We start from the raw sequence: 24,900 nt of genomic DNA on the forward strand, positions 1-24,900 counted from the left end.
TGTACCTTAAACCTTGTATTTTTGTCATTTTTGCTGGTTATTTTATCTATAAGGGGTCTCTTTGGTTTTTTTTTTTATATATACATTGATATTAGTTTCTGATCTATTTTATTATCCTATGGTCTCTTATGTTTAGCACAGGGGCATGTATTTTAACGTGACCTATGTAATGTACTGGTAATGAGCACTGGTTATAAGCACTGGTTATAAGCACTGGTTATAAGCACTGCTTCACATCGCTACTCTATTCATCTTTCTGCTCATTTTGACGATGTGCTCCTAGTCAGAGATGGCAGAAGCATCTCGAGTACATCAGTTCACCTCCTGATCCCCCAGAACAATCATCAATGTTAAAAAAGATCAAACGGCATGCAGCCATGGTTACAGGAGGACTGACCAAACCGATAGTAAATCCTCACGTCTGAGATCTGAGAATAATGCCCTGTACAGATTCTGAACTTCAAAATAGCTGTAAACTGTGATCTTCTTTTTTCCCGGAACCTTTCTTTCAACAAAACAAGCGTGTTAACACAGTGAGGGCAAGCTCGCATGCTGTCTCACTGTAGCCTCTGATCTCCCGGGCTGGGGTCAGGCCAGCCGGCCGCCGGCCTGCGTGTGCAGTGTCTGGTCGCTGAATTGCCTGAGCGGAGTGATGCCCAGCGATCAGTCTCTTCTCCTAGATTCATTTCAAAAGATGAAACTCGCTCAACTGACCTCCGTGCCCGAGTAGAACTGGTTGAAGAGGGAATGCCCGTCTGTAAGGAAAAGCTCTAAGTCCATATGGTTCTGTATAGTTCCTTATGGCTCGGTATCAGTCATTCCGATCATATCTCACTGTGGTTCAGAGAGACAGACTCCTCCTCCATGACACAGAAGCAGTAGTGGACATAGGAAGGTCTCCATAGCAGGCGTCTCCCCCACATGGGTTCAAACAACATGGTGTAACATGGGCTCAGACACATGGGACCAGGGCTAATGACTCATATCACTTTGTGTTCTCACCAAAATGTAAGAGGGTTTGACCTGTTGTACATGCACTCTGTTTTCTATTTGTTAATAAAAAGAAAAATAAAAAAGAGAAAGAACACATGTTCCAAAAAACATTGATGTCAATAAAGTTTAATAACTGGGTTCTGTATATTACTGACGTGATCTTCTGTCACAGTGTTACTGGAGGGAACTGTGTGCATCCCCCAACACCCATACACACTTTTACACACAGAACCATGCAATACAAACACGCACATATTTACACATACAGTAGAACCTTACATAACAAACACAACACATTTAAACAACCTTACAATGCACACACAGTTCTCAGACATATACTCATGCACACAGAGGCCCTTCCAACACAAACACACACACTTCCAACACAAACATACTCACCAGACACTTCCAATTCAAACACACATCCAAATACTTCTAATACATATATATATACACACACAAATGCTTTCAGCACACACAAACCCGACCACATCCAACCATGCCAAGACACACATATACAAAATTCCCTCTGAAGTATCAATACACACACTGACACACTCCTTCCAATGTACATACGTGTTTGACATCCACCATGTATACACTCACACACACACACTTCCTGCTGTTGCCAGGGAAACAGATGGTGAGTAGTCCTCCAATGTGTGTGTGTGTGTGTGTGTGTGTGTGTGTGTGTGTGTATGCTTGCCAGTTATCCTGCTGCTTCTTATCCAGACCACCCAGCACAGAGAGAGGTGTGTGTGTGTCCATGTACGTGTCCGTGTGTATATCCGTGTGCATGTGTGTGTCCATGTGTGTCTGTGTGTTTCCGTGTGTGTGTGTGTGTGTGTGTGTGTGTGTGTATGTGTGTGTGTGTGCTTGCCAGTTATCCTGCTGCTTCTTATCCAGACCACCCAGCACAGAGAGAGGTGTGTGTGTCCGTGTGCATGTGTGTGTCCATGTGTGTCTGTATGTGTCTGTGTGTTTCCGTGTGGGTCTGTGTGTCCCCGTGTGTGTGTGTGTGTGTGTGTCCATGTGTCCAGTGCTACTGCTCAGGTACTGCAGGGTACTGTACCTGGAGAGTTTATGTCCTACTCAGACCCGTCATCTCAGTCTAGTGTACTATAGTAGGTGAAAAGAGGATCATGCAGTAATTGGGCTGGTTTTGTCCCTTTGTTATAAGACCAGAGCAGCCAGCCTGATCTGTACATTGTGTTTCATGGTTTTAAGATTCAGTGTAATTATAAAAGGACATTGGTGTCTCCCTGAAAGAGTCTATGACCTTGAATCAGTGGCACTATTTTCTATTTAATTAGTGATCTTGGGCAGGACTCATGAGATCAGGCTCAGAATTATGGAAATTGACATTAGAACTTTTGGTCCCCTAGTTCACCAATGCAATCTGTACTTTTGACAGACTTTAGCTGTTTTAGAATTATTGGTAGTAATAATAGCCATAACAGTGATGTTAGTACTATGATCTTGGCAGGGAGACGTTACAAATAATTAAAAAGCTGCTGCAAACCTAAACCTCAGTGTATTATACGCAGAACACGCGAGTGTGACGCCACAGGTAAGGAACACCTGGCATGGCTCCGTGCTCGGTATAAATGTGAACTGTAGTGAGTGGAGGAACGGCATTCGTTTACATACAGCACCGAAAGCTGGACTGCCCAACGCAATGGGACCCGTTAAAGTAGTTTTTGCCTACAGAAATGTCCCAGGAAGATGACCCACGCTGGAGCAACAGGGTCATACGGTGATGTGTTACCGCCACGACTGTGTAAGGGACCTGGGGACGGTCCGCACGGTGTCCTCATGTCCTCGTGTGGTCTGGCTTGTTCCAGAGAAATTACACTGTTTCTTATTTATATCTCATTTTCACGTAATAATAAGAAGCACTGCAGTTGTATGTACAAGTTTATTGCCGCACATGTTTAGAGGAAACGATGTAAGCCATGCAAGCGGCTCAGCTGGAACACCGGAGCGCTTCACGTGCGCGTCGCGAGTGCTTCGCCAGGACCGCCACGGCGCGGCGCGCGGGGAACGCCTTCCATCTTTGTAAACAATTCCACAGTGCGCATGCGCGTTGGTGTGTCAGAATAATGGAGGACAATCTTTTCTATCGGTTGTGAATCCTACAATAACTACCACGTTTCTTTGAGAATTTGGAGAAAGCAGATTGCAACTAGTTTTTGAACACACGTAAGACCGTTTTCACTTTTCCCCTTCGATAAAGTTTATGGATTGTCACCGCAGCACAAGTGTATTTGAAATGCAGGCACTGCACTGTTTTGCTAGCTAGCTGGCTAGCCTGTCGCGGACCCTGACTGCTAAGCTAACGCTGCCGCGCGACTGCGTTCTGCTGCACGCGCCAAGCCAACGCCGCCGCGCGACTGCGTTCTGCTGCACGCGTCAAGTTCGAAACGCAGTCGCGTGCGTTGCGCGTGACGCGCTGCCGAATCCTTCGCGCCTAGAGCGTAGAAAAAACGGACCGTGCTGGCTAACAACATTTAGCGTAGCCACTAATCTAGCGCTACAGTTAGCGTATCTGCTTCCACGACTCAAAGTTTGTTGTTGAAGTCAGTCCGCTAACCGTGGCGTGTAGCCCGGGAGTTAAACTACACTGGGCCCTGCTTTGACGGACGTACCCGTCAGAAGTACAAAGTTATCGCTGATATAGTCCTGGCTCAGCGCGCAAACAGCGTAGAGCTTGTCGCGTAACCACGGCGTTATTAACGTAACCATGGCGTTATTAGCGTAACCACGGCACTATTCGAGTAACGACGGCGTTATTAGCGTAATGACAGCGTTATTAACGCAGTTAGCGTTCCTCTTCTCTGTAACAGCTAGCTAGCCTAGCCGCTGTACTTAGATAGCTGCCCACTTTGCTGGAGCGTCTTGTTTACTTAGTTAGCCGTCTGGCTAGCTGCCTGTGTTTAACTGCAGATACACTTCAGAAACATACAATAACTCGACGTTAAGATGAAACTTATATATGCGTACATTTAACCGCATGTAGAGATCTATCAACTGAGCTGGTTCAGCTAAGTAGCAGAGTTCACATGAATTAGTTCAGAGCTTTACAATCACCTACAAGTCAAGTGATATATAGTTTAATTATTTTGTTCCGTTTTAGTTTGATGTTAAGTTTTGAATTAACTTTTGTATTAGCTAATGTGTTTAAAGGTTAAAATGACACATTCTTCCAGAGGCATAATTTCTATGTATGTTTTTTACAGCCTGAGGATATGTTTTGTAATAGAGCACATCCGTGGTATGTTTATACTTTCCTTTTTTTTTTTTGTTGGGCTACTTAAACTTACTTAAACTCTCTTTTACGTCCACATATTTGGTGTGTGCAGTCCCAGTACCAGAATGGCCTCAGATTCTGTAGCTCAGACTCCTGGATCAAATATCATGATCTTCCATCCAACCAAGGAAGAGTTCAAAAACTTCAGCCGCTACATCACCTACATGGAGTCCCAGGGGGCTCACAGGGCAGGCATGGCTAAGGTAGGGGCTGAGATCTGGAGACACAACATTCATTTCCCTTTTTCATTCATCCAGCCCTTCATGAGATCAAAATACAGGTTTTAGAGCACCCGAGGGCCTAAATTTCACTGCTAGAATTGAAATAAGGCGAACAAATAACAAACCAGAGTACTACATATAAATCTCACAGGTATGTCTTAACCTGAAGGATTATCATTTAGACATTAATTTAATTAGTGGTTAACAGCTGTGAAACATTTACTACATTTTGCTACACTTTCATCTGTTCCTAATTTGTAGTTAAAAATGGCTAAAAGTGCTTGGTCCCCAGTGCATTGCCAGAGCACCATGTGGTTGGAGGTTCATGTTCAAGGTCTCTTTCCTTGACGCAGGTCATACCTCCTAAAGACTGGAAGGCCCGGCGCACTTATGATGACATCGATGACCTGGTAATTCCTGCACCGATACAGCAGGTGGTCACGGGAGAATCTGGGCTTTTCACACAGTACAACATCCAGAAAAAACCCATGAGCGTGCGGGAATTTCGGCGGACCGCCAACACAGACAAGTGAGTGTCAGACGACTCCTAAACATCACACAGGATTCTGCACAATCACTGTACTTCACCTGTGAATGGTCCTGACAGGTCTGTAGGTAACATGTAGTTACCTAATGGAGAAGGTAGATGACACCTGCCATAACCTGTCCACTTTACTGTGGAGTGAGAAAGCTTAAGAAAACTTCTTTCTGTAACAGTCTGTTTGCTGGCTCTCACATTTCAGGTTCTGCAACCCCAGATATGTGGAATTTGAAGAACTGGAGAGAAAGTACTGGAAGAATCTGACCTTCAACCCTCCACTGTATGGTGCAGACATCAGTGGAACTCTCTATGATTCGGTCAGTGTCTGACCTTTTCACCATTATTAATATGTCTCAGTGCATTTGTCTTTGGTAACTTTTTTCAGTTGACAAATTTCATTATAATTTTATTATATATAATAAACATTTTATAATAACATAATATTTTCTGATAACCATTGGTGTCTATATGGTAGTTATTTAACCCATAGGGGAACTGGGGTTGGATTCGATCAGTGTGGTATGTGTGTTGAGGCGCAGGATTCCATCTGTGTGCAGGATGTGTGTGAGTGGAACATCGGCCGTCTGAACACCATCCTGGACGTGGTGGAAAAAGAGAGCGGAATTAAGATCAAAGGGGTGAACACACCCTCTCTCTACTTTGGCATGTGGAAGACCACGTTTGCATGGCACACGGAGGACATGGACCTCTACAGCATCAACTACCTGCACTTCGGAGAGCCCAAGTCCTGGTGTGTGTGTATGGGGGGTCGCCCACTTTGGAGAGCCCGAGTTCTCATACTCCCCAAACATTCACCTCACCTATTCATGCCTTTTGATATGAGGTCCAGAACAACCGTAGTATTTCTGTAACAGTACTTTTTGTGAGTACTTTTTGTGAGTACTGTTTATGTGAATGACTTAAAGCTTCTAATCAGGACTACCACCTCCTGTACAGGTATGTTGTGCCTCCGGAACACGGGAAGAGATTGGAACGCCTTGCTAAAGGTCAGAATGAATGACCAATGCCTTTGGTTTTTATATCTACGTATTTTATTCTTTCTAAAGTACACTACAGTTGCTTACCTGGAATTTTTTGTTTATAAATTATAAATTGTGATTGTGTCCAGGATTTTTTCCTGGAAGTGCCCAAAGCTGTGAGGCTTTCTTACGGCACAAAATGACTTTGATTTCTCCGTCGATCTTGAGGAAGTATGGCATTCCTCTCCAGAAGGTTAGTCGGCCATGTTGCTGCATTCATTTAGCTGCATTTGTTAAACTGATTTACAATATTCACATATACAAAGTGTTTGATAATATTCTGAAATACAATATTAACATACATAAATATAAATACAATGTCTGTGCCTTGTCAGGTCATACAGGAAGCAGGTGAGTTCATGGTGACCTTCCCCTTTGCCTATCATGCTGGCTTCAACCATGGCTTCAACTGCGCAGAATCCACAAACTTTGCCACCCAGCGCTGGATCGACTATGGCAAGCAAGCCACATTGGTACGTGCTTTACAAACCCCAGTTATCTATTAGAGCAGGGGTAAGCAATTAAATCTTTCCGCGGTCCATTTTTGGCAGATAGCTCAGACCTTAGGTCTGGGTCCACGGTGGCGAACGAAAGTTGTTGAGCGGGGGGGTGGGGGGGGGGGGGGGGGGGGTGGCGAACGTAACACTCAAATGGGTGGTGAAAGTAACACTCGTCTGAAAATAAATTCTCCGGTTTAAAATATAGTCTCCCGTTAAAATTTTTTTGGCATTTGGGTCCGTATCCAGTTAATCAGGAATGTGATTGGGTCCGGACAGGACGGCGTTCGGGTCCGGATCCGGACCGCGGTCCGCCATTTGGTGATACCTGTATTAGAGTGTTGACAAACAAACCCCAGTTATCTATTAGAGTGTTGACAAACAAACTCCAGTTATCTCTCTACCCAGCACATTAGAATGGTGAATTGAGTTATTGTTATCATTACAGTGGTGTATTGAGTGTATTGTTCTCATTAGAGTGGTGTATTGCGTGTATTGTTCTCATTAGAGTGGTGAATTGAGTGTATTGTTATCATTAGAGTGGTGTATTGCGTGTATTGTTCTCATTAGAGTGGTGAATTGAGTGTATTGTTATCATTAGAGTGGTGAATTGAGTGTCTTGTTATCATTAGAGTAGTGAATTGAGTGTCTTGTTCTCATTAGAGTAGTGAATTGAGTGTCTTGTTATCATTAGAGTAGTGAATTGAGTGTATTGTTCTCATTAGAGTGGTTGTGATGTAAGCCCTGTTGTTGAATGGTGTCTGAAGCTTTGTGTTCCTTCTGTCCTCCCACAGTGCTCCTGTCGTAAGGACATGGTGAAGATCTCCATGGATATTTTTGTGCGCAAGTTCCAACCAGAACGATACAAGCTGTGGAAGGCAGGGAAGGACAACACACCCATCGATCACTCCAAAGCCACACCGGAGGACACTGAGAGAGGAGAGCTCAGTAACTGGACCGACACAGTCAGTCAGACAGAGGAGAGACCAAAGGGAGCAGCTGAGCGAGAGGGTGTAGAGAGAATAGCTGAACGAGAAGGTGTCAACAGAACAGCTGAACGAGAGGGTGTAAAGAGAACAGCTGAACGAGAGGGTGTAGAGAGAACAGCTGAACGAGAAGGTGTCAACAGAACAGCAGAACAAGAGGGTGTAGAGAGAACAGCTGAACGAGAGGGTGTAAAGAGAACAGCTGAACGAGAGGGAGTAGAGAGAACAGCTGAACGAGAGGGTGTAGAGAGAACAGCTGAACAAGAGTGTGTCAACAGAACAGCTGAACGAGAGGGTGTAGAGAGAACAGCTGAACGAGAAGGTGTCAACAGAACAGCAGAACAAGAGGGTATAAAGAAAACAACTGAACAAGAGGGTGTCAACAGAATAACTGAACGAGAGGGTGTAGAGAGAACAGCCGAACGAAAGGGTACAGAGAGAACAGCTGAACGAGAGAGTGTAGAGACAACAGCTGAACGAGAGAGTGTAGAGACAACAGCCGAACGAGAGGGTGTAAAGAAAACAGCAGAACAAGAGAGTGTCAATAGAACAGCAGAACAAGAGGGTGTAGAGAGAACAGCTGAACAAGAGGGTATAAAGAAAACAACCGAACAAGAAGGTGTCAACAGAATAACTGAACGAGAGGGTGTAGAGAGAACAGCCGAACGAAAGGGTACAGAGAGAACAGCCGAACGAGAGGGTGTAGAGAGAACAGCTAAACGAGAGAGTGTAGAGAGAACAGCTGAACAAGAGGGTGTAGAGAGAGCAAGGACAGAGACAGAAAAGACAGATAATGAGACAGAAGAGTCACAGATGAACACAGCAAATGCAGACAGAGATGGAAGACCAACAGAGGATAGAGAGAGTGAGACAGAAAGCTTAGAGTGTGGAGAGGCAGAAAAGGCGAATGAGAGGATGGAAATGCAGACTGAGATAGAGGAGGAAGAAAACAGAGAGGAGATGAAAGAGAAAGGTGACACAGAGGCTAAAGATGTGGACACAAGAAGAGTAGTGATGGAGGGAGCCAGGACGGAGCCTCCCACACAGGCCTGCAGAGAAGAGACACACTCAGGAAACACCGACACACACACACGAGACCAGGAGTCTGAACAGACTGATATGAAGACAGAAAAAGATGAGACAGACAGAGGAGAGATGGAGAGAGGATATGGAGAGAGACCGAGCGAAAAGACAGAGAATGTAATAGCTGAGGCAGAAAGAGTAGAGAAAGAGACCAAAAAGGGAGAGATGGAGAGCACAGAGGTCAGAACAGAAGGGGAGGCGGGTGGAGACATTGAGATGGACAAAGGAGAGACTGGGGACGAAAAAGAGAAGAGACATGGAGGAGAAGTGGAGATGGACAACTTGGAGAGACCAGAGATGGAAAGCGTAGAGGCAGCTAGAGAGACCATCAGAGAGACCATAGACGCACAGACAAGAGAGGCAGAGGAAGATGAGACGTATCCTGAAAAGGGGGAGATGGAGAGCGAACCATATGAGGGTGAAGAAGACATGGCGGTAGAGATGGAGGCAGAGGAGGCAGGAGAGTGTCTGAGACAAGAGGTGGAGGAGAGAGACGCACAGGGTGGAGAGGTGGACACGGAAGAGGATGAAGAAGAAGATAGGATAGAAACGGAAACCATAGGATCAGAGAAAGGAGAAATACAGCTGCAGGCCACAGATGGAGGAGGTGGAGAGAGCACCACCCAGGAAGACATGAGCATCCAGGCCACAGATGGAGGAGGTGGAGAGAGCACCACCCAGGAAGACATGAGCATCCAGGCCACAGATGGAGGAGGTGGAGAGAGCACCACCCAGGAAGACATGAGCATCCAGGCCACAGAGGGAGGAGATGGAGAGAGCACCACCCAGGAAGACATGAGCATCCAGGCCACAGAGGGAGGAGATGGAGAGAGCACCACCCAGGAAGACATGAGCAGCCCTGCCATGCAGGACAAAAGGTCTGATTGAGATTCAAACATCATCTCATGGTCACACACAACCACACACATTGTCTGAGTTCCAATCCTCTCTTTAACTCCTCCCTTGTGCTAAGAGCCATTAAAAGTGCTTGAATCGATCTTTTTAGTCTTTTAAGTGTGTTAATCGCTTTTATAATTTTTTTCATTTTTAAGCATTCTAAAAACCACTCCTCGAGTACTTTAATTCATTTTCTACTTGTCTTTAAACATTCTGATTATTTAAGTTGTTTTAATCATTCTATTCTAAATGGGATTACGTACCCTAAGTGGGTTTAAGTGCTCTAATCTTTTCTGAATGAGTTTAAGTGTTCTAATCTTTTCTAAGTGGGTTTAACTGTGTGCTAATATGTTCTGAGTGGATTTAAGTGGTCTAATCTGAATGGGTTTAAGTGTTCTGTTCTAAGTGGGTTTAAGTGTTCTAATCTCTGTAAGTGTTTTTAATGGGTCTCATGTGTGCCAACAGAGAGTGTAAGCAGCAGATGGCGGTTAAGCGTCCCAGGGAAACCAGTGTTGGTTCCGGTGCTGGTTCTACAAAGGAGCAGGTGCAGCAGAAGAGGGCGAAACTCAGCCAGCTGGACCCTGTGGTAGAGGCCGGGCGGCTGGACCCTGCTGTTGAGACGGGGCGGCTGGACCCTGCGGTAGAGACCGGGCGGCTGGACCCTGCGGTAGAGACCGGGCGGCTGGACCCTGGGGTAGAGACCGGACGGCTGGACCCTGCGGTAGAGACCGGACGGCTGGACCCTGCGGTAGAGACCGGACGGCTGGACCCTGGGGTAGAGACCGGACGGCTGGACCCTGCGGTAGAGACCGGACGGCTGGACCCTGCGGTAGAGGCCGGGCGGCTGGGCAGAAGCATGGGAGCAGACAAAGGCCATCTCCATCCAGAGACTCCTCCCTTTTCACCAGATGCCCAACCAATCCCTGACATAGACGCTCCGCCCTCATGGAGCAATGATCTTACTCCCTCTGCAGCCAGTGATCCTGTGCAGCTTGGTGACACTCCAGATAAGCCAAGCCATAGCACACCTGCGTCAAGTGCTTCGTCCCAGCCTGTTAATGTCATCTCTCAGGAGAGTGACATCCTCTCTCAGCAGAGTGACATCACCTCGCAGTTGAGTGACATCATCACTCAGCCAAATGACACCATCAATCAGCTGGGTGACATCATCGCTCAGCCTAGTAGCATCATAATTCATCCGAGTGACAACACCAGTCTCCAGAGTGACATCACCAGTCTCCAGAGTGACATCATCAGTCTCCAGAGTGACCTCACCAGTCTCCAGAATGACCTCACCAGTCTCCAGAGTAACGTCTCCACTCAGCCGAGCGACCTTACAACTCAGCTGAGTGACGTTACAAATCAGCCGTGTGATCTCACATATCGGCCGAGTGACAGCATCTCTCGGCCAACTAACACCACCTCTCAACCAGCATACGTCATTCCTCAGCCAAGTTGTCCAGTTGACATCACCTCTCTGCCAAGTGACATCACATCTCAGTCGACTGACATCACATCTCAGTCGAGCGACGTAATCTCTCGATTGACCGATGCCACATCTCTACCACACAAAGTGTGCCGTGACCTCAAAACCAAACCCAGTCTCACTGGTCACGTCACTTCTCCGCGTAGCACACTCACCAACAAGCCTAGTAAAATCACTGCTAAAACTCATTCGAATGACATCGCCACAAAGCCCGACGTGAGTGACCTCAGCCTCAGACCGAAACCTGCCCACAACACTAGGCATCGTGGTGACATCACACCCAAGCCCTGCAAAACCAGCCCTAAAACTGAGCCCAAATCCAGGGAGAGCAGTGGCACATGCGCTCCACCAGATGGCAGCGAAGAGCGGAAGGCCAACTCCATGAACTCAGCCCAGCGGCTCTTCCAGAGGACTCTGAGTCCGGCGGAGGTCTTGCACGTCCACAGCTACGCCAAAGGAGACTACAGTGACCCAGAGCCGCAGTGCAGGGACCTGAGAGACAGCGACTCGGACACGGAGACACACAGCGACTGCCAGGTCTCGTCTCCCGCCGTCTCCTCTCAGCTCTCGTCTCCGTGGACGCTGTCTATAGTGGCGTTGTGACAGTGTTTTTGTTGTCCAGCAGGGGGCAGAAGAGGAGTGTGAAGATGCTGTGAACAGCCTGGTGAAGCTGCCCAGACACCATCCGCTGATGAAGGACAGCATCAGTGATGAGGGTGAGCACCTGTTTGAGGATCTGATATCTTTATATTCATCTCTTTAATCCAAGCGTGAGCCTGATTTGATGGTATAATGCTGCTGTGGATTAACTGTGTGCTCGTATGTGTGTGTGTGGTACAGAACTCCAGGACCAGGCTCTGATTGATGATGACGGGTTAGAGGGTGAATCCTGGGCCAGACCTCTGACCCAGCTGTGGCAGAACCGGCCTTACAGTGAAGAGCTCGAGAGAGAGTACAACAGAGAGATGGGGCTCCACTCACCCTACTGTGCCATCTGCATGCTCTTCCAGGCCTATCAGCGGGTGTGTGTGTGTGTGTGTGTGTGTGTGTGTGTGTGTGTGTGTGTGTGTGTGTGTGTGAGAAGGCTGGTCTGGTAAGGAGCCACTCGCCTGTGCAGGAGAGTTGTAGTTGTAGAGTTTGTAGAGGTCTGGCAACACGGTGGCTTGGTGGTTATCACGTTTGCCTCTCAACACTGGGGTCTGGTGTCAAACACATGAAGGTTTGGTAATCTGGCTGTCCACACAAACTCTCCTGGTGTGTGTGAATGACGGCCCGTGTATACCTGTCTACTAAATAGTTAATTGTTCATGTAAGTTCATTGTAAAGTGACCTTGGGTATATTGAAAGACACTATGTAAATATAACTTCATTTGTTCATAGACTAGCTGTTAGATAAACCGCACACTGATTTAATTTTATGAGCAGAAGCCCTTTCCTACATCTGTAATTATGAGTTTCAGGTCAAAGCGGATGAGGCTGAACACTCATCCTGCTGTTAGCTGATGTTAGCCGCTATTTATTTAGCTAACTGTATCTTTTTGACTTCAGAGTTCTTGGGTTTACACAGGGCTGCAGGTCACGTAAGGTTGTGCTGCCTAATTTGACAGACGTGTGTGTGGGTAACAGTAGCCACGCCCAGTCATTCCTGCTCCAACCTCTCATATTGTGATAGACTGGGTGGAGTGGGCAGTATTGCTCCACCACAGGTGATATAAAATCTTCGTCTCTGTAGAACACGCCATGACCTGCGGAGGTCTCTCATTACACTTGCACTGTACAGAAATACCTTTCTCCAATTACACACACACGGTAGGGACTACAGAAAGACATTTCACTCTCTAACAAACTGACATATTTGTCATGTAGACGGCTGTTAGCTTAGCACGTTGAGTTCCACCCTTCTTCTAGTATTGCTAGTTACATTTTTTGCACGACTTATGTTGATCCTCCCCAAAAATAGATAAATCATTATTGGTTCAAAGACATTTTGTGTCTGAATACATTGACAATGGCTCACAGCAGCGTTGCCCATTGTGGTACAAGTCAACGTTGAGTGGTTTGACATCTCCACTGCCCAGTGGAACGTGATAGCAGTATGTGCTCTTATGACGGGCAGCATAGTCCTCAGACGTCCCCTGCACGTCCCCTTAATAAGGTCTTTAATCAGGTCTTTAATCAGGTCACCTGCATAATTGCTTTGGCAAGAGGTGTTTAAGGTAATTTCATATCACTCCATGTGTTTATTTCAGTGATTGTAGTCTAATGACCTGAAGTTACATGTCATGAAAAGTACCAGTAAATGTTCCTCTCCTTTAGATTTAGATCAATACCTAAAAGGTCACTCTTTGTGCTCTTGGGGGACTTCTAAAAATGTTCAAGAGCAATTTAAAGAATAATTAAATGTATGAGACCTAATGATATCTTTCCTAAAACCTCTTAAATTCTAATCCATGCACACACACTCTGTCCAGTCTGAAGGTGGCGACAGTGAGTCAGCTCTGGTCCAGGTGGGGGGTCAGGTGCGGACGAGGCCACTTATCCCAGAGGTGTGTTTCAGCACCACAACAGAGGACAGCACAGACCACCACCTGTCCACACCTCACCTGGAGCAGGACGGCACCGCCCTGCTGGTCAGCTGTGCCCAGTGCTGTGTGCGAGTACACACCAGTGAGTACCACCAGTGCTCTCCCCCAGTGGCTACTATGAGTACATGAGTTCAAAAGTGTGAACATTTGAAAGTGTCAGTATGAGCATTTACAAGTATGAGTGCTTAATAGCAATCGCTTAAAGATCCGGTGAAGTTAGGGAATTCAGAACGTGTTTTTGGAATGTTGTATTTGATAGGTAGGTTCTTGTACTTGATGGTAGGTTGTTGTATATGAAAGTAGGTTGTATTTGAAGGTATGTTGTTGTATTTGAAGTTAGGTTGTATTTGAAGGTATGTTGTTGTATTTGAAGTTAGGTTGTATTTGAAGGTAGGTTGTTGTATTTGAAGTTAGGTTGTATTTGAAGGTAGGTTGTTGTATTTGAAGGTAGGTTGTTGTATTTGATAAATATGTTGTATTTGAAGTTAGGTTGTTGTATTTGAAGGTAGGTTGTTGTATTTGAAGGTAGGTTGTTGTATTTGATATATAAATTGTATTTGAAGGTAGGTTGTTGTATTTGAAGGTAGGTTGTTGTATTTGTAGGTAGGTTGTTGTATTTGATATATAAATTGTTGTATTTGAAGGTAGGTTGTTGTATTTGATATATAAATTGTTGTATTTGAAGGTAAGTTGTATTTGAAGGTAGGTTGTTGTATTTGAAGGTATGTTGTATTTGAAGTTAGGTTGTTGTATTTGAAGTTAGGTTGTATTTGAAGGTATGTTGTATTTGAAGTTAGTTTGTATTTGAAGGTAGGTTGTTGTATTTGAAGTTAGGTTGTATTTGAAGGTATGTTGTATTTGAAGTTAGGTTGTATTTGAAGGTAGGTTGTTGTATTTGAAGTTAGGTTGTATTTGAAGGTAGGTTGTTGTATTTAATAGATATGTTGTTGTATTTGAAGTTAGGTTGTATTTGAAGGTAGGTTGTTGTATTTGATATATAAATTGTTGTATTTGAAGGTAGGTTGTTGTGTTTGATATATAAATTGTTGTATTTGAAGGTAAGTTGTATTTGAAGGTAGGTTGTTGTATTTGAAGGTAGGTTGTTGTATTTGAAGTTAGGTTGTATTTGAAGGTATGTTGTTGTATTTTAAGGTAGGTTGTTGTATTTGAAGTTAGGTTGTATTTGAAGGTAGGTTGTTGTATTTGATATATAAATTGTTGTATTTGAAGGTAAGTTGCGAGTACACACCAGTGAGTACCACCAGTGCTCTTCCCCAGTGGCTACTATGAGTACATGAGTTCAAAAGTGTGAACATTTGAAAGTGTCAGTATGAGCATTTACAAGTATGAGTGCTTAATAGCAATCGCTTAAAGATCCGGTGAAGTTAGGGAATTCAGAACGTGTTTTTGGAATGTTGTATTTGATAGGTAGGTTCTTGTACTTGATGGTAGGTTGTTGTATATGAAAGTAGGTTGTATTTGAAGGTATGTTGTTGTATTTGAAGTTAGGTTGTATTTGAAGGTATGTTGTTGTATTTGAAGTTAGGTTGTATTTGAAGGTAGGTTGTTGTATTTGAAGTTAGGTTGTATTTGAAGGTAGGTTGTTGTATTTGAAGGTAGGTTGTTGTATTTGATAAATATGTTGTATTTGAAGTTAGGTTGTTGTATTTGAAGGTAGGTTGTTGTATTTGAAGGTAGGTTGTTGTATTTGATATATAAATTGTATTTGAAGGTAGGTTGTTGTATTTGAAGGTAGGTTGTTGTATTTGTAGGTAGGTTGTTGTATTTGATATATAAATTGTTGTATTTGAAGGTAGGTTGTTGTATTTGATATATAAATTGTTGTATTTGAAGGTAAGTTGTATTTGAAGGTAGGTTGTTGTATTTGAAGGTATGTTGTATTTGAAGTTAGGTTGTTGTATTTGAAGTTAGGTTGTATTTGAAGGTATGTTGTATTTGAAGTTAGTTTGTATTTGAAGGTAGGTTGTTGTATTTGAAGTTAGGTTGTATTTGAAGGTATGTTGTATTTGAAGTTAGGTTGTATTTGAAGGTAGGTTGTTGTATTTGAAGTTAGGTTGTATTTGAAGGTAGGTTGTTGTATTTAATAGATATGTTGTTGTATTTGAAGTTAGGTTGTATTTGAAGGTAGGTTGTTGTATTTGATATATAAATTGTTGTATTTGAAGGTAGGTTGTTGTGTTTGATATATAAATTGTTGTATTTGAAGGTAAGTTGTATTTGAAGGTAGGTTGTTGTATTTGAAGGTAGGTTGTTGTATTTGAAGTTAGGTTGTATTTGAAGGTATGTTGTTGTATTTTAAGGTAGGTTGTTGTATTTGAAGTTAGGTTGTATTTGAAGGTAGGTTGTTGTATTTGATATATAAATTGTTGTATTTGAAGGTAAGTTGCGAGTACACACCAGTGAGTACCACCAGTGCTCTTCCCCAGTGGCTACTATGAGTACATGAGTTCAAAAGTGTGAACATTTGAAAGTGTCAGTATGAGCATTTACAAGTATGAGTGCTTAATAGCAATCGCTTAAAGATCCGGTGAAGTTAGGGAATTCAGAACGTGTTTTTGGAATGTTGTATTTGATAGGTAGGTTCTTGTACTTGATGGTAGGTTGTTGTATATGAAAGTAGGTTGTATTTGAAGGTATGTTGTTGTATTTGAAGTTAGGTTGTATTTGAAGGTATGTTGTTGTATTTGAAGTTAGGTTGTATTTGAAGGTAGGTTGTTGTATTTGAAGGTAGGTTGTTGTATTTGATAAATATGTTGTATTTGAAGTTAGGTTGTTGTATTTGAAGTTAGGTTGTTGTATTTGAAGGTAGGTTGTTGTATTTGAAGGTAGGTTGTTGTATTTGATATATAAATTGTATTTGAAGGTAGGTTGTTGTATTTGAAGGTAGGTTGTTGTATTTGTAGGTAGGTTGTTGTATTTGATATATAAATTGTTGTATTTGAAGGTAGGTTGTTGTATTTGATATATAAATTGTTGTATTTGAAGGTAAGTTGTATTTGAAGGTAGGTTGTTGTATTTGAAGGTATGTTGTTGTATTTGAAGTTAGGTTGTTGTATTTGAAGTTAGGTTGTATTTGAAGGTATGTTGTATTTGAAGTTAGTTTGTATTTGAAGGTAGGTTGTTGTATTTGAAGTTAGGTTGTATTTGAAGGTATGTTGTATTTGAAGTTAGGTTGTATTTGAAGGTAGGTTGTTGTATTTGAAGTTAGGTTGTATTTGAAGGTAGGTTGTTGTATTTGATAGATATGTTGTTGTATTTGAAGTTAGGTTGTATTTGAAGGTAGGTTGTTGTATTTGAAGGTAGGTTGTTGTATTTGATATATAAATTGTTGTATTTGAAGGTAGGTTGTTGTATTTGATATATAAATTGTTGTATTTGAAGGTAAGTTGTATTTGAAGGTAGGTTGTTGTATTTGAAGGTAGGTTGTATTTGAAGGTAGGTTGTTGTATTTGAAGTTAGGTTGTATTTGAAGGTATGTTGTTGTATTTTAAGGTAGGTTGTTGTATTTGAAGTTAGGTTGTATTTGAAGGTAGGTTGTTGTATTTGATATATAAATTGTTGTATTTGAAGGTAAGTTGTATTTGAAGGTAGGTTGTTGTATTTGAAGGTAGGTTGTTGTATTTGAAATTAGGTTGTATTTGAAGGTAGGTTGTTGTATTTGAAGTTAGGTTGTATTTGAAGCTAGGTTGTATTTGATATATAAATTGGTGTATTTGAAGGTAGGTTGTTGTATTTGATATATAAATTGTTGTATTTGAAGGTAGGTTGTTGCACTTGATATATAAATTGTTGTATTTGAAGGTAGGTTGTTGCATTTGATATATAAATTTTTGTATTTGAAGGTAGGTTGTTGTATTTGATATATAAATTGTTGTATTTGAAGGTAGGTTGTTGTATTTGATAGGTTCTTCAGTGTTGTTTATTTCATGTATTTTGTATAAAATAAGGCTAGCATGCATGTGTAGTATATCACACTCCAACACCATACTCCTCACATCACACTCCACCAAGGACAGGATGAGCATGCACACAAAAACCTGGACGTTTATAGCAGCGTGCGTGTGCGTGTGTGTGTGTGTGTGTGTGTGTGTGTGTGTGTGTGTGTGTGTGTGTGTGTGTGTGTGTGTGTGTGTTGCTAGGCTGCTATGGTGTGGCACCTGAGAGAGTTACCAAAGACTGGAGATGTGCCCGTTGTACGGCGAGGGCTTCGGCTGAGGTCAGTTATCAGGGTACCCGCGGGTCCTTAAAAAGTCTTAAAATGTCTTAAATTTAGTTTTCCATATTCAAGGCCTAAAAATGTCTTAAAATGTCTGGAATTTTATGAGGGGAGGCATTAAATTATTATAAGTGTGTGTTGTTCAGTTGTTCTGGCGCGATGTGAACTTTGCCGAATCTAGCGCTAGTGCAGATAATAACCGCTCCAGGGTCCTAGTGCTAGATTCCTAGCATTGGAGTATACGGCCTCAACAACGTCAACAATTTTCGTTCGCCAACACCCCCACCCCCCCACCCCCCCGGTCAACAATTCTCGTTCGCCGCCACCCCCCCCCTCCCCCCCGTCAACGATGTGGAACACACCTGCATCCCCGGTAATAGTATTATTTTTTCTTGTGAGAGGTATTAAAAAGGTCTTAAAAGTCATTGAATTTGAGATTTAAAAATGTGCAGATACCCTGGTTATGCTGAGATCATCTCTCACGTTATGAACCCCGCAGTTATGTTCATATCTCTCACGTCACTCCAGTTGTGATGGCGTCATTAGTAAGAAGAGCAGGTGCCTCATATAACGGTGTTGTTTTGTTTTACAGAGTTGTTGTCTGTGCTCATTAAGAGGTGGTGCCTTACACAGAGCCAACAATGGCAAGTGAGTCATGGGTCCACCAGGGGGCAGCAGTGCAGCATACAACGACTGAAAACGATTAATTCAGCATCTTAGTTCTGTGAGCCATACTTACAGAAGTGTGTGTGTGTGTGTGTGTGTGTGTGTTTCAGGTGGGTGCATGTGCTGTGTGCAGTGGCCATCTTGGAGGCTCGTTTCGTGAACATCACAGAGAGATCTCCTGTAGACCTGAGTGGTATTCCCTTACAGAGGTTCAAACTGGTAAACCAACATTCATAAACGCCGTCTCAGCCTTCTGTGCCCTTCCTGTGGGTGTGGTGTAGAGAGGAAGGAACATTTTGCTTCGCTTGTGTGTGGTTTATTGGGTGTGTGTGGTTTGTGTGGTTTATAGTTGTATGGTTGTGTTAGCACTCGTTTTTGTGTAATCACTTGTTCGTGTGTCGGGGTGGGGCCGTTGCTTCACTGCTTGGCTGCACATGCGCTCTGTTTTTTGTGGAGAGGTAGCATGCACACCACCAACCACACCCCCACCCCCATGCTCCAGCGAGCGTGTCACTGCTGTTGTGTATTGTGCAGAAATGTTACTACTGCAAGAGGCGGATGAAGAAGACGTGGGGCTGTTGTGTGCAGTGCTCGCACGGCCGCTGCCCCACCTCCTACCACCCCACCTGTGCCCAGGCTGCCGGCGTGCTCATGCACCCTGACCACTGGCCTTTCGTCGTCTACGTCACCTGCTGTCGCCACAAAGGACCCGCGCAGTCGGAGGTACGCTGGGAGAACACCACCCGCATACACGGCTTCCTTACACATGGCCTCCACCCGCATACACGGCCTCGTTACACACGGCCTCCACCTACATACACCACCCGCATACACGGCCTCGTTACACACGGCCTCCACCTACATACATGGCCTCCACACACGGCCTCCACCTCCACACACGGCCTCCACCTCCTCACACGGCCTCCACCTCCTCACACGGCCTCCACCTCCTCACACGGCCTCCACCTGCGTATACAGCCTGCTCACACGTCCCTCAGACACCCCAGCAGTATTGCACAACTCCTGCAGTGGTTTTGATAAGATGTCACATCAGTCACAACGGTAGCTGCAGTAGTTAAGGGGGGGGGGGGAGATTTTGTCTCTTCAACTGCCGTGGGCTTGTGTAACGAACAGATCAACATTTCTCAGTAGTTCTGCTGCACTGACCAATCAGGAAGCTTCCTAAGGGAGGCGGAGCTGCTGCTTGCTTGTCGTGCATGCAGCAGCTTGAAGGACGATGTGTGCACGTCAAAGTCGTCTCCCACAGAGACACCGCTGTGTTTAGAGCGGTGTTGATTAATATATCACATATTAATATAGTATGTAGGAGTGTAAATGAGGGCTATTGTACTGTATATTGTGGTGTGGCGAACTAGTGAGTGTTTGAGGGTTAAATATGGGCCTGCACTTCTGACTCAGTCCTTTGGGGTTGTTCACCGTTGGACCAGACCAGGCCTTACTGCTGCGAGACATGACACTGGTGTGTGATAGCTCATGTCTTAATGTCTTAAGAAGAGTCTGCAGTAGTCTACAGTGCAGTAGTCTACAGTGCAGTAGTCTACAGTGCAGTAGTCTACAGCGCAGTAGTCTACAGTGCAGTAGTCTACAGTGCAGTGGTCTACAGTGCAGTAGTCTACAGTGCAGTGGTCTACAGTGCAGTAGTCTACAGTGCAGTAGTCTACAGTGCAGTAGTCTACAGCGCAGTAGTCTACAGTGCAGTAGTCTACAGTGCAGTAGTCTACAGCGCAGTAGTCTACAGCGCAGTAGTCTACAGTGCAGTAGTCTACAGTGCAGTGGTCTACAGTGCAGTAGTCTACAGTGCAGTGGTCTACAGTGCAGTAGTCTACAGTGCAGTATATCCTAGTGTACAAACTGCAGAACAACAAAAACATTTCCATGACTGAACTAAAACTGTAGACATGGAGTACAGCAGCATCAGCCCGTCGAGGAGTGTTGTCATGCATAATGACCTCTGGTTGACCTCCGTCAGGTGGTGGAGCCGTGGCTGTGTGTGTAGAGTTCAGAAGTGTGTCTGCTCCGCTGTGCCTAGCAAGCAGGGACAGGCCCGTGTGCTGGGGCTACGGAGTGTGTGTGTGTGTGTGTGTGTGTCACCTGCACTCCTCCTTTTGGCTGGTGAATGTTGGTGTTTGTTGACGTTCAGTTTGTGTGTGTGTGTGTGTGTGTGTGTGTGTGTGTGTGTGTGTGTGTGTGTGTGTGTGTGTGTGTGTGTGTGGACTCATCTTACTGTGCAATCCAGCGTGTCCTCTGTAGTCTCGGCTTACTCAGGGTAATGTGATATGAACACAGCGAAAGCCTCTCAGAGGAAATGTGACCACTGTCTCTGTCTTTGTCTCTGTTCTCTCTCGCTGTCTTTGTATGTCTCTCTCTTTCTGTTTCTCTCTGTCTCTCCCTCTGTCTTTGTCTCTGTCTTTCTCTCTGCCTGCCTGTCTGTCTTTTTCTCTCTCTGTCTTTCTGTATGTCTCTGTGTCTCCTCTGTCTGTCTCTCTCAGCGGAATAAGGAGACCATGAGGGACTTGAGTGTGGGCCAGAAGGTGATCTGCAAACACAGGAACGGACGCTACTACCAGTGTGATGTGGTCCAGCTCTCCAAGGAGACATTTTACGAGGTCAACTTTGACGACGGCTCCTTCAGTGATAACCTCTTCCCTGAGGACATTGTGGTATGAGCCCCTACATTCACACATTCTGTCTAATCTACCGTTCCACTTAATCCACACAGTAGCACCTAGTGTCCCAGCGTCCTAGGGTACCAGTGTCCTGGCATTCTAGTGTCCTATTGTCCTATCATCCCAGCGTCCTAGTGTCCCAGCGTCCTAGTGTCCCAGCCTCCTAGTGTCCCAGCCTCCTAGTGTCCCGGCATTCTAGTGTCCTATTGTCCTATCATCCCAGCGTCCTAGTGTCCCAGCCTCCTAATGTCCTAGTGTCCCAGCCTCCTATCATCCCAGCGTCCTAGTGTCCCAGCCTCCTAATGTCCCAGTGTCCCAGCATCCTAGTGTCCCGGCATTCTAGTGTCCTATTGTCCTATCATCCCAGCCTCCTATCATCCCAGCGTCCTAGTGTCCCAGCGTCCTAGTGTCCCAGCCTCCTAGTGTCCTAGTGTCCCAGCCTCCCAGTGTCCTAGTGTCCCAGCCTCCCAGTGTCCTAGTGTCCCAGCCTCCTAGTGTCCCAGCGTCCTATCATCCCAGCCTCCTAGTGTCCCAGCCTCCCAGCGTCCTAGTGTCCCAGCATCCTAGTATCGGGGCATGTGAGCAGTGAAGCAGGGCTCTGTTAACACTGCAGGATTATACGCAGTTATGGCTGCAGCATGTTGATGTTAATCTACATCATTATTGCAATCCAGAATTGCAATTAAAAACTCCAACAGACATGAGAGAGTTCATCAGCGTGCTCACGTGTGTGTGTGCGCGTGTGTGTGCGTGTGCGTGTGCGTGTGTGTGTGTGTGTGCACATGTGTGTGTTAGAATATAGTGTAGGTTTTGGTTACATTTTTTTTACCGTACCATGTGGTTCCCACCTGCGTGCAGAGTCGTGAGTGTAGCCAGCTGGGTCCTCCACCCCCAGGGGACGTGGTCCAGGTACGATGGACCGACGGCCTCATCTATGGAGCAAAGTTTGTAGCGTCTCACGTCATCCAGATGTATCAGGTAAGATGACAGGTGCAGTCCTGCCACCACACCTACACTCACCCGAGTGTCTGACGCAGCCGCCTGCAGGTTCATCTGATCTGGCCTCGTGCGCACGTGTCCTCTCTGTGGATGAGCAAACGCATTGTGTCCTACTGTCCCTCTCTCCTCTGGCCTGAGAGCAGACTGCCAAAGACACACACGTTATCTTCAGGACTAACACACACACACAAAGGGCACAGTACACCAACTCATTAAAGTTCAAATTGAGGCGGCACAATTAGCAGACGCTAGATCCGATTATTTTGCAGTTAGTTACGTCAGAGACTCAGTTCAGTTATGCAGTATTTCACACGGCTGTCAGGTGACTTGTGTGCCGTATGTGTGGTTGTGTGCAGGAAGCGATACTGCAGCTATGGTTATGTAAGTGCGTGGGTGTATTTCACTGTAATGTGTTCTTCTCTTATGTGTAAATTCCACAACCACCCCCAGATTTATTAGTCTGTTTCAGTCACTTTGGTGCATTTTCTGAATCATCACAGCACACGGTGGATTAGCAGCTAAACGCCTTCACTTACTTATGTCTCACAGGTTTCTATGTGAATGTTGAGGACACTGAATGAAAACACACACAACTCTGCACATTTCTGTAGTGCAAATGTACGCATTACTGTATGTGGGAGACTGAACGAGGCTCACACAGGGCTTCAGATGTGATGTCAATATGAGAAATTCAGTTCTGATATGCAAATTACACCAAAGCGACGGAGAATAACTGTAATAAAATGTAGCTACACCACAGCAAAGTCTTGTGTGTGTGTGCGTGTGTGTGTTGCTCCCGCCGCGTCTTACAGGTGGAGTTTGAAGATGGCTCCCAGCTGACGGCCAAGAGAGACGACGTCTACACGCTGGACGAGGAGCTGCCCAAGCGCGTGAAATCCAGACTGGTGAGTCCAGACCCACCACACGCAGACCCATCACACGCAGACACAGACCCACACACGCAGACCCTCACAAACACACCCCCTCCCCCACACACAGACCCACCACACGCAGACCCATCACACGCAGACCTACCAGACACAGACCCACACGCAGACCCACCACACACAGACCCTCACACACACACCCCCTCCCCCACACGCAGACCCACCACACGCAGACCCTCACACACCCCCTCCCCCACACACAGACCCACCACACGCAGACCCTCACAAACACACCCCCTCCTCCACACACAGACCCACCACACGCAGACCCTCACACACAGACACACCCCCTCCCCCACACGCTTTTCTGCTCAGTCTTGTCTGGTGTTTTTGTCCCAGTCTAAGGCGTCCGACATGCGATTCGACGGGATGTTTGGGGAGAAGAAGGAGCAGTTGAGTAAGAGGCAGCGTGTGATCAACCCCAAGTACAGAGGAGACTACATCGAGCCCGTCATCTACAGGGCCATCATGGAGTAGCCCACACACCAGCAGGGACACCCGCCTCACACACACACAGTCCAGGGAAAATGTCCCATGAAGAAACATGAAGAAATATTATTTCTTGGAGTGGACTGTTCTGAGTCTGTGTGGACCTCTATAAGACCTGTTTTTACTTTTTATTTTTTTAAACATGCGTTTAATTGGTGTATTAATATTACCATCTCTCTGATCTCTGATATGTTGGCCATGTTCTGTCTGAAGGCATCTTTATAGAGATACAGACACACCCCTACCAATCCCCTGGAGCACAAGACACCTGCATCAATAGTTTCTGGTAAACCGTACCTGGAAGGCATTAAGCGCAGGGAGTTTGGCTTAGTTTTTGTATCTCCATTACAGGAAATATATCCTGTTTTCACATTGCATTAAATTATTTTCCTCGTGTTCAGGGTGCTGTTTCTGCCCGTGTTTAACAGACTAGAGGAGACATCACCACGATAATAATATGATCCTCACTGTCATCATATTGTACATTTGCATTCCTGATTATTGTAGATTATTTGGAACATAATAAATTTAGCATTTTACATTTCTGTAGTTTTGTTTTGTCTCTTTTTTTTTTAACCAGCCTATTTATTAGATGGTGCTTTATGACCGTAGCCTTCGCAATATAGTAGTGTGAGCCCCGTCCCCTCTGGGAAGTGGGCGGGGCATGCCCCTTGTTGACGGAGAGGTTGATGTAGAGCCCAGGTTGCTGGGCGACGCCACGGAGTGCCTCTGTCGTTAGTGTGTCCCGCCTCACGGGCCCGTCCTGCTCAGCCCAGCACTTTCTTTATTCAAGAGAATCACTCACTGCTATTGCAGTCTTACCACATCTATTATTATGCTTTAATATAAGCTATGTTTGCACTTCCCAGATGAACTTTTAATACCTTTTCATATCCCAGGCCCACACTCACCCCCAGAAAGAGACACAGGTGCGGAGGTTAGACACCCAGGTTGAAACCTTTTTGCCTGCCTATGATGAGAGGTGTGACTTTAGTCCCGCTTTAAGCTCCGCAGGAAGAGACCTCTATCACCACTTCACAAAGAAATGACTTATAAAAGGATTTTTAAATTGTTATTAAGAAGCCTATTTGATTGCATTATTTTATAATACGTGTTTTAATGTTCATATACTGTGAGAGTTGGATGTAGTTTATGTAATGCTATTGAGGCCTTTCTTAAAGAAATGTCTACACTCGTGTGATTTCCAGCGTGTCATTAAAAACAGATGTGGGCTTA

At 45.0% G+C, this 24,900-nt stretch overlaps 2 protein-coding genes across 3 annotated transcripts in view; both read left to right on the top strand.

The window, feature by feature from the left end:
* LOC143521799 (receptor-type tyrosine-protein phosphatase F-like) overlaps positions 1-1,131 on the top strand; it is a 105,977-nt gene extending 104,846 nt beyond the window's left edge. Inside the window, 1 exon segment of the mRNA XM_077015142.1 lies at positions 1-1,131. This exon segment is cut by the window's left edge and continues 532 nt beyond it. The gene's annotated coding sequence lies outside the window, so the exon portion shown is untranslated.
* A 1,908-nt stretch (positions 1,132-3,039) lies between these two features.
* kdm4aa (lysine (K)-specific demethylase 4A, genome duplicate a) lies at positions 3,040-24,900 on the top strand. 2 transcript variants are annotated; one of them, XM_077015144.1, is made up of 21 exons: positions 3,040-3,195; positions 4,356-4,506; positions 4,878-5,053; positions 5,268-5,382; positions 5,623-5,816; positions 6,023-6,072; positions 6,195-6,298; positions 6,441-6,578; positions 7,397-9,549; positions 10,034-11,591; positions 11,680-11,770; positions 11,895-12,076; positions 13,526-13,721; positions 17,800-17,876; positions 18,469-18,524; positions 18,653-18,761; positions 19,077-19,265; positions 21,053-21,223; positions 22,088-22,207; positions 23,041-23,133; positions 23,515-24,900. In XM_077015144.1, the coding sequence occupies exons 2-21, from the start codon at positions 4,369-4,371 to the stop codon at positions 23,650-23,652; spliced, it is 6,048 nt and encodes a 2,015-aa protein (XP_076871259.1). In that variant the 5' UTR covers positions 3,040-3,195; positions 4,356-4,368; the 3' UTR covers positions 23,653-24,900. The 2 variants fall into 2 exon arrangements, with proteins under 2 accessions (XP_076871259.1, XP_076871258.1); XM_077015143.1 differs by lacking the exon at positions 3,040-3,195 and adding an exon at positions 4,251-4,267.

This window comes from Brachyhypopomus gauderio, chromosome 8 (assembly GCF_052324685.1).
Source record: "Brachyhypopomus gauderio isolate BG-103 chromosome 8, BGAUD_0.2, whole genome shotgun sequence".
In the NCBI taxonomy this organism is placed as follows: domain Eukaryota; kingdom Metazoa; phylum Chordata; class Actinopteri; order Gymnotiformes; family Hypopomidae; genus Brachyhypopomus; species Brachyhypopomus gauderio.

What these genes read in the sequence shown, in the direction of transcription:
- kdm4aa (XM_077015144.1), top strand. Translation starts at nt 4,369, where the DNA reads ATGGCCTCAGATTCTGTAGCTCAGACTCCTGGATCAAATATCATGATC. An exon ending in TCTTCCAGGCCTATCAGCGG is followed by an intron (nt 12,077 to 13,525) that starts GTGTGTGTGTGT and finishes CACTCTGTCCAG; the next exon opens with TCTGAAGGTGGCGACAGTGA. An exon ending in CACAGAGCCAACAATGGCAA is followed by an intron (nt 18,525 to 18,652) that starts GTGAGTCATGGG and finishes TGTGTGTTTCAG; the next exon opens with GTGGGTGCATGTGCTGTGTG.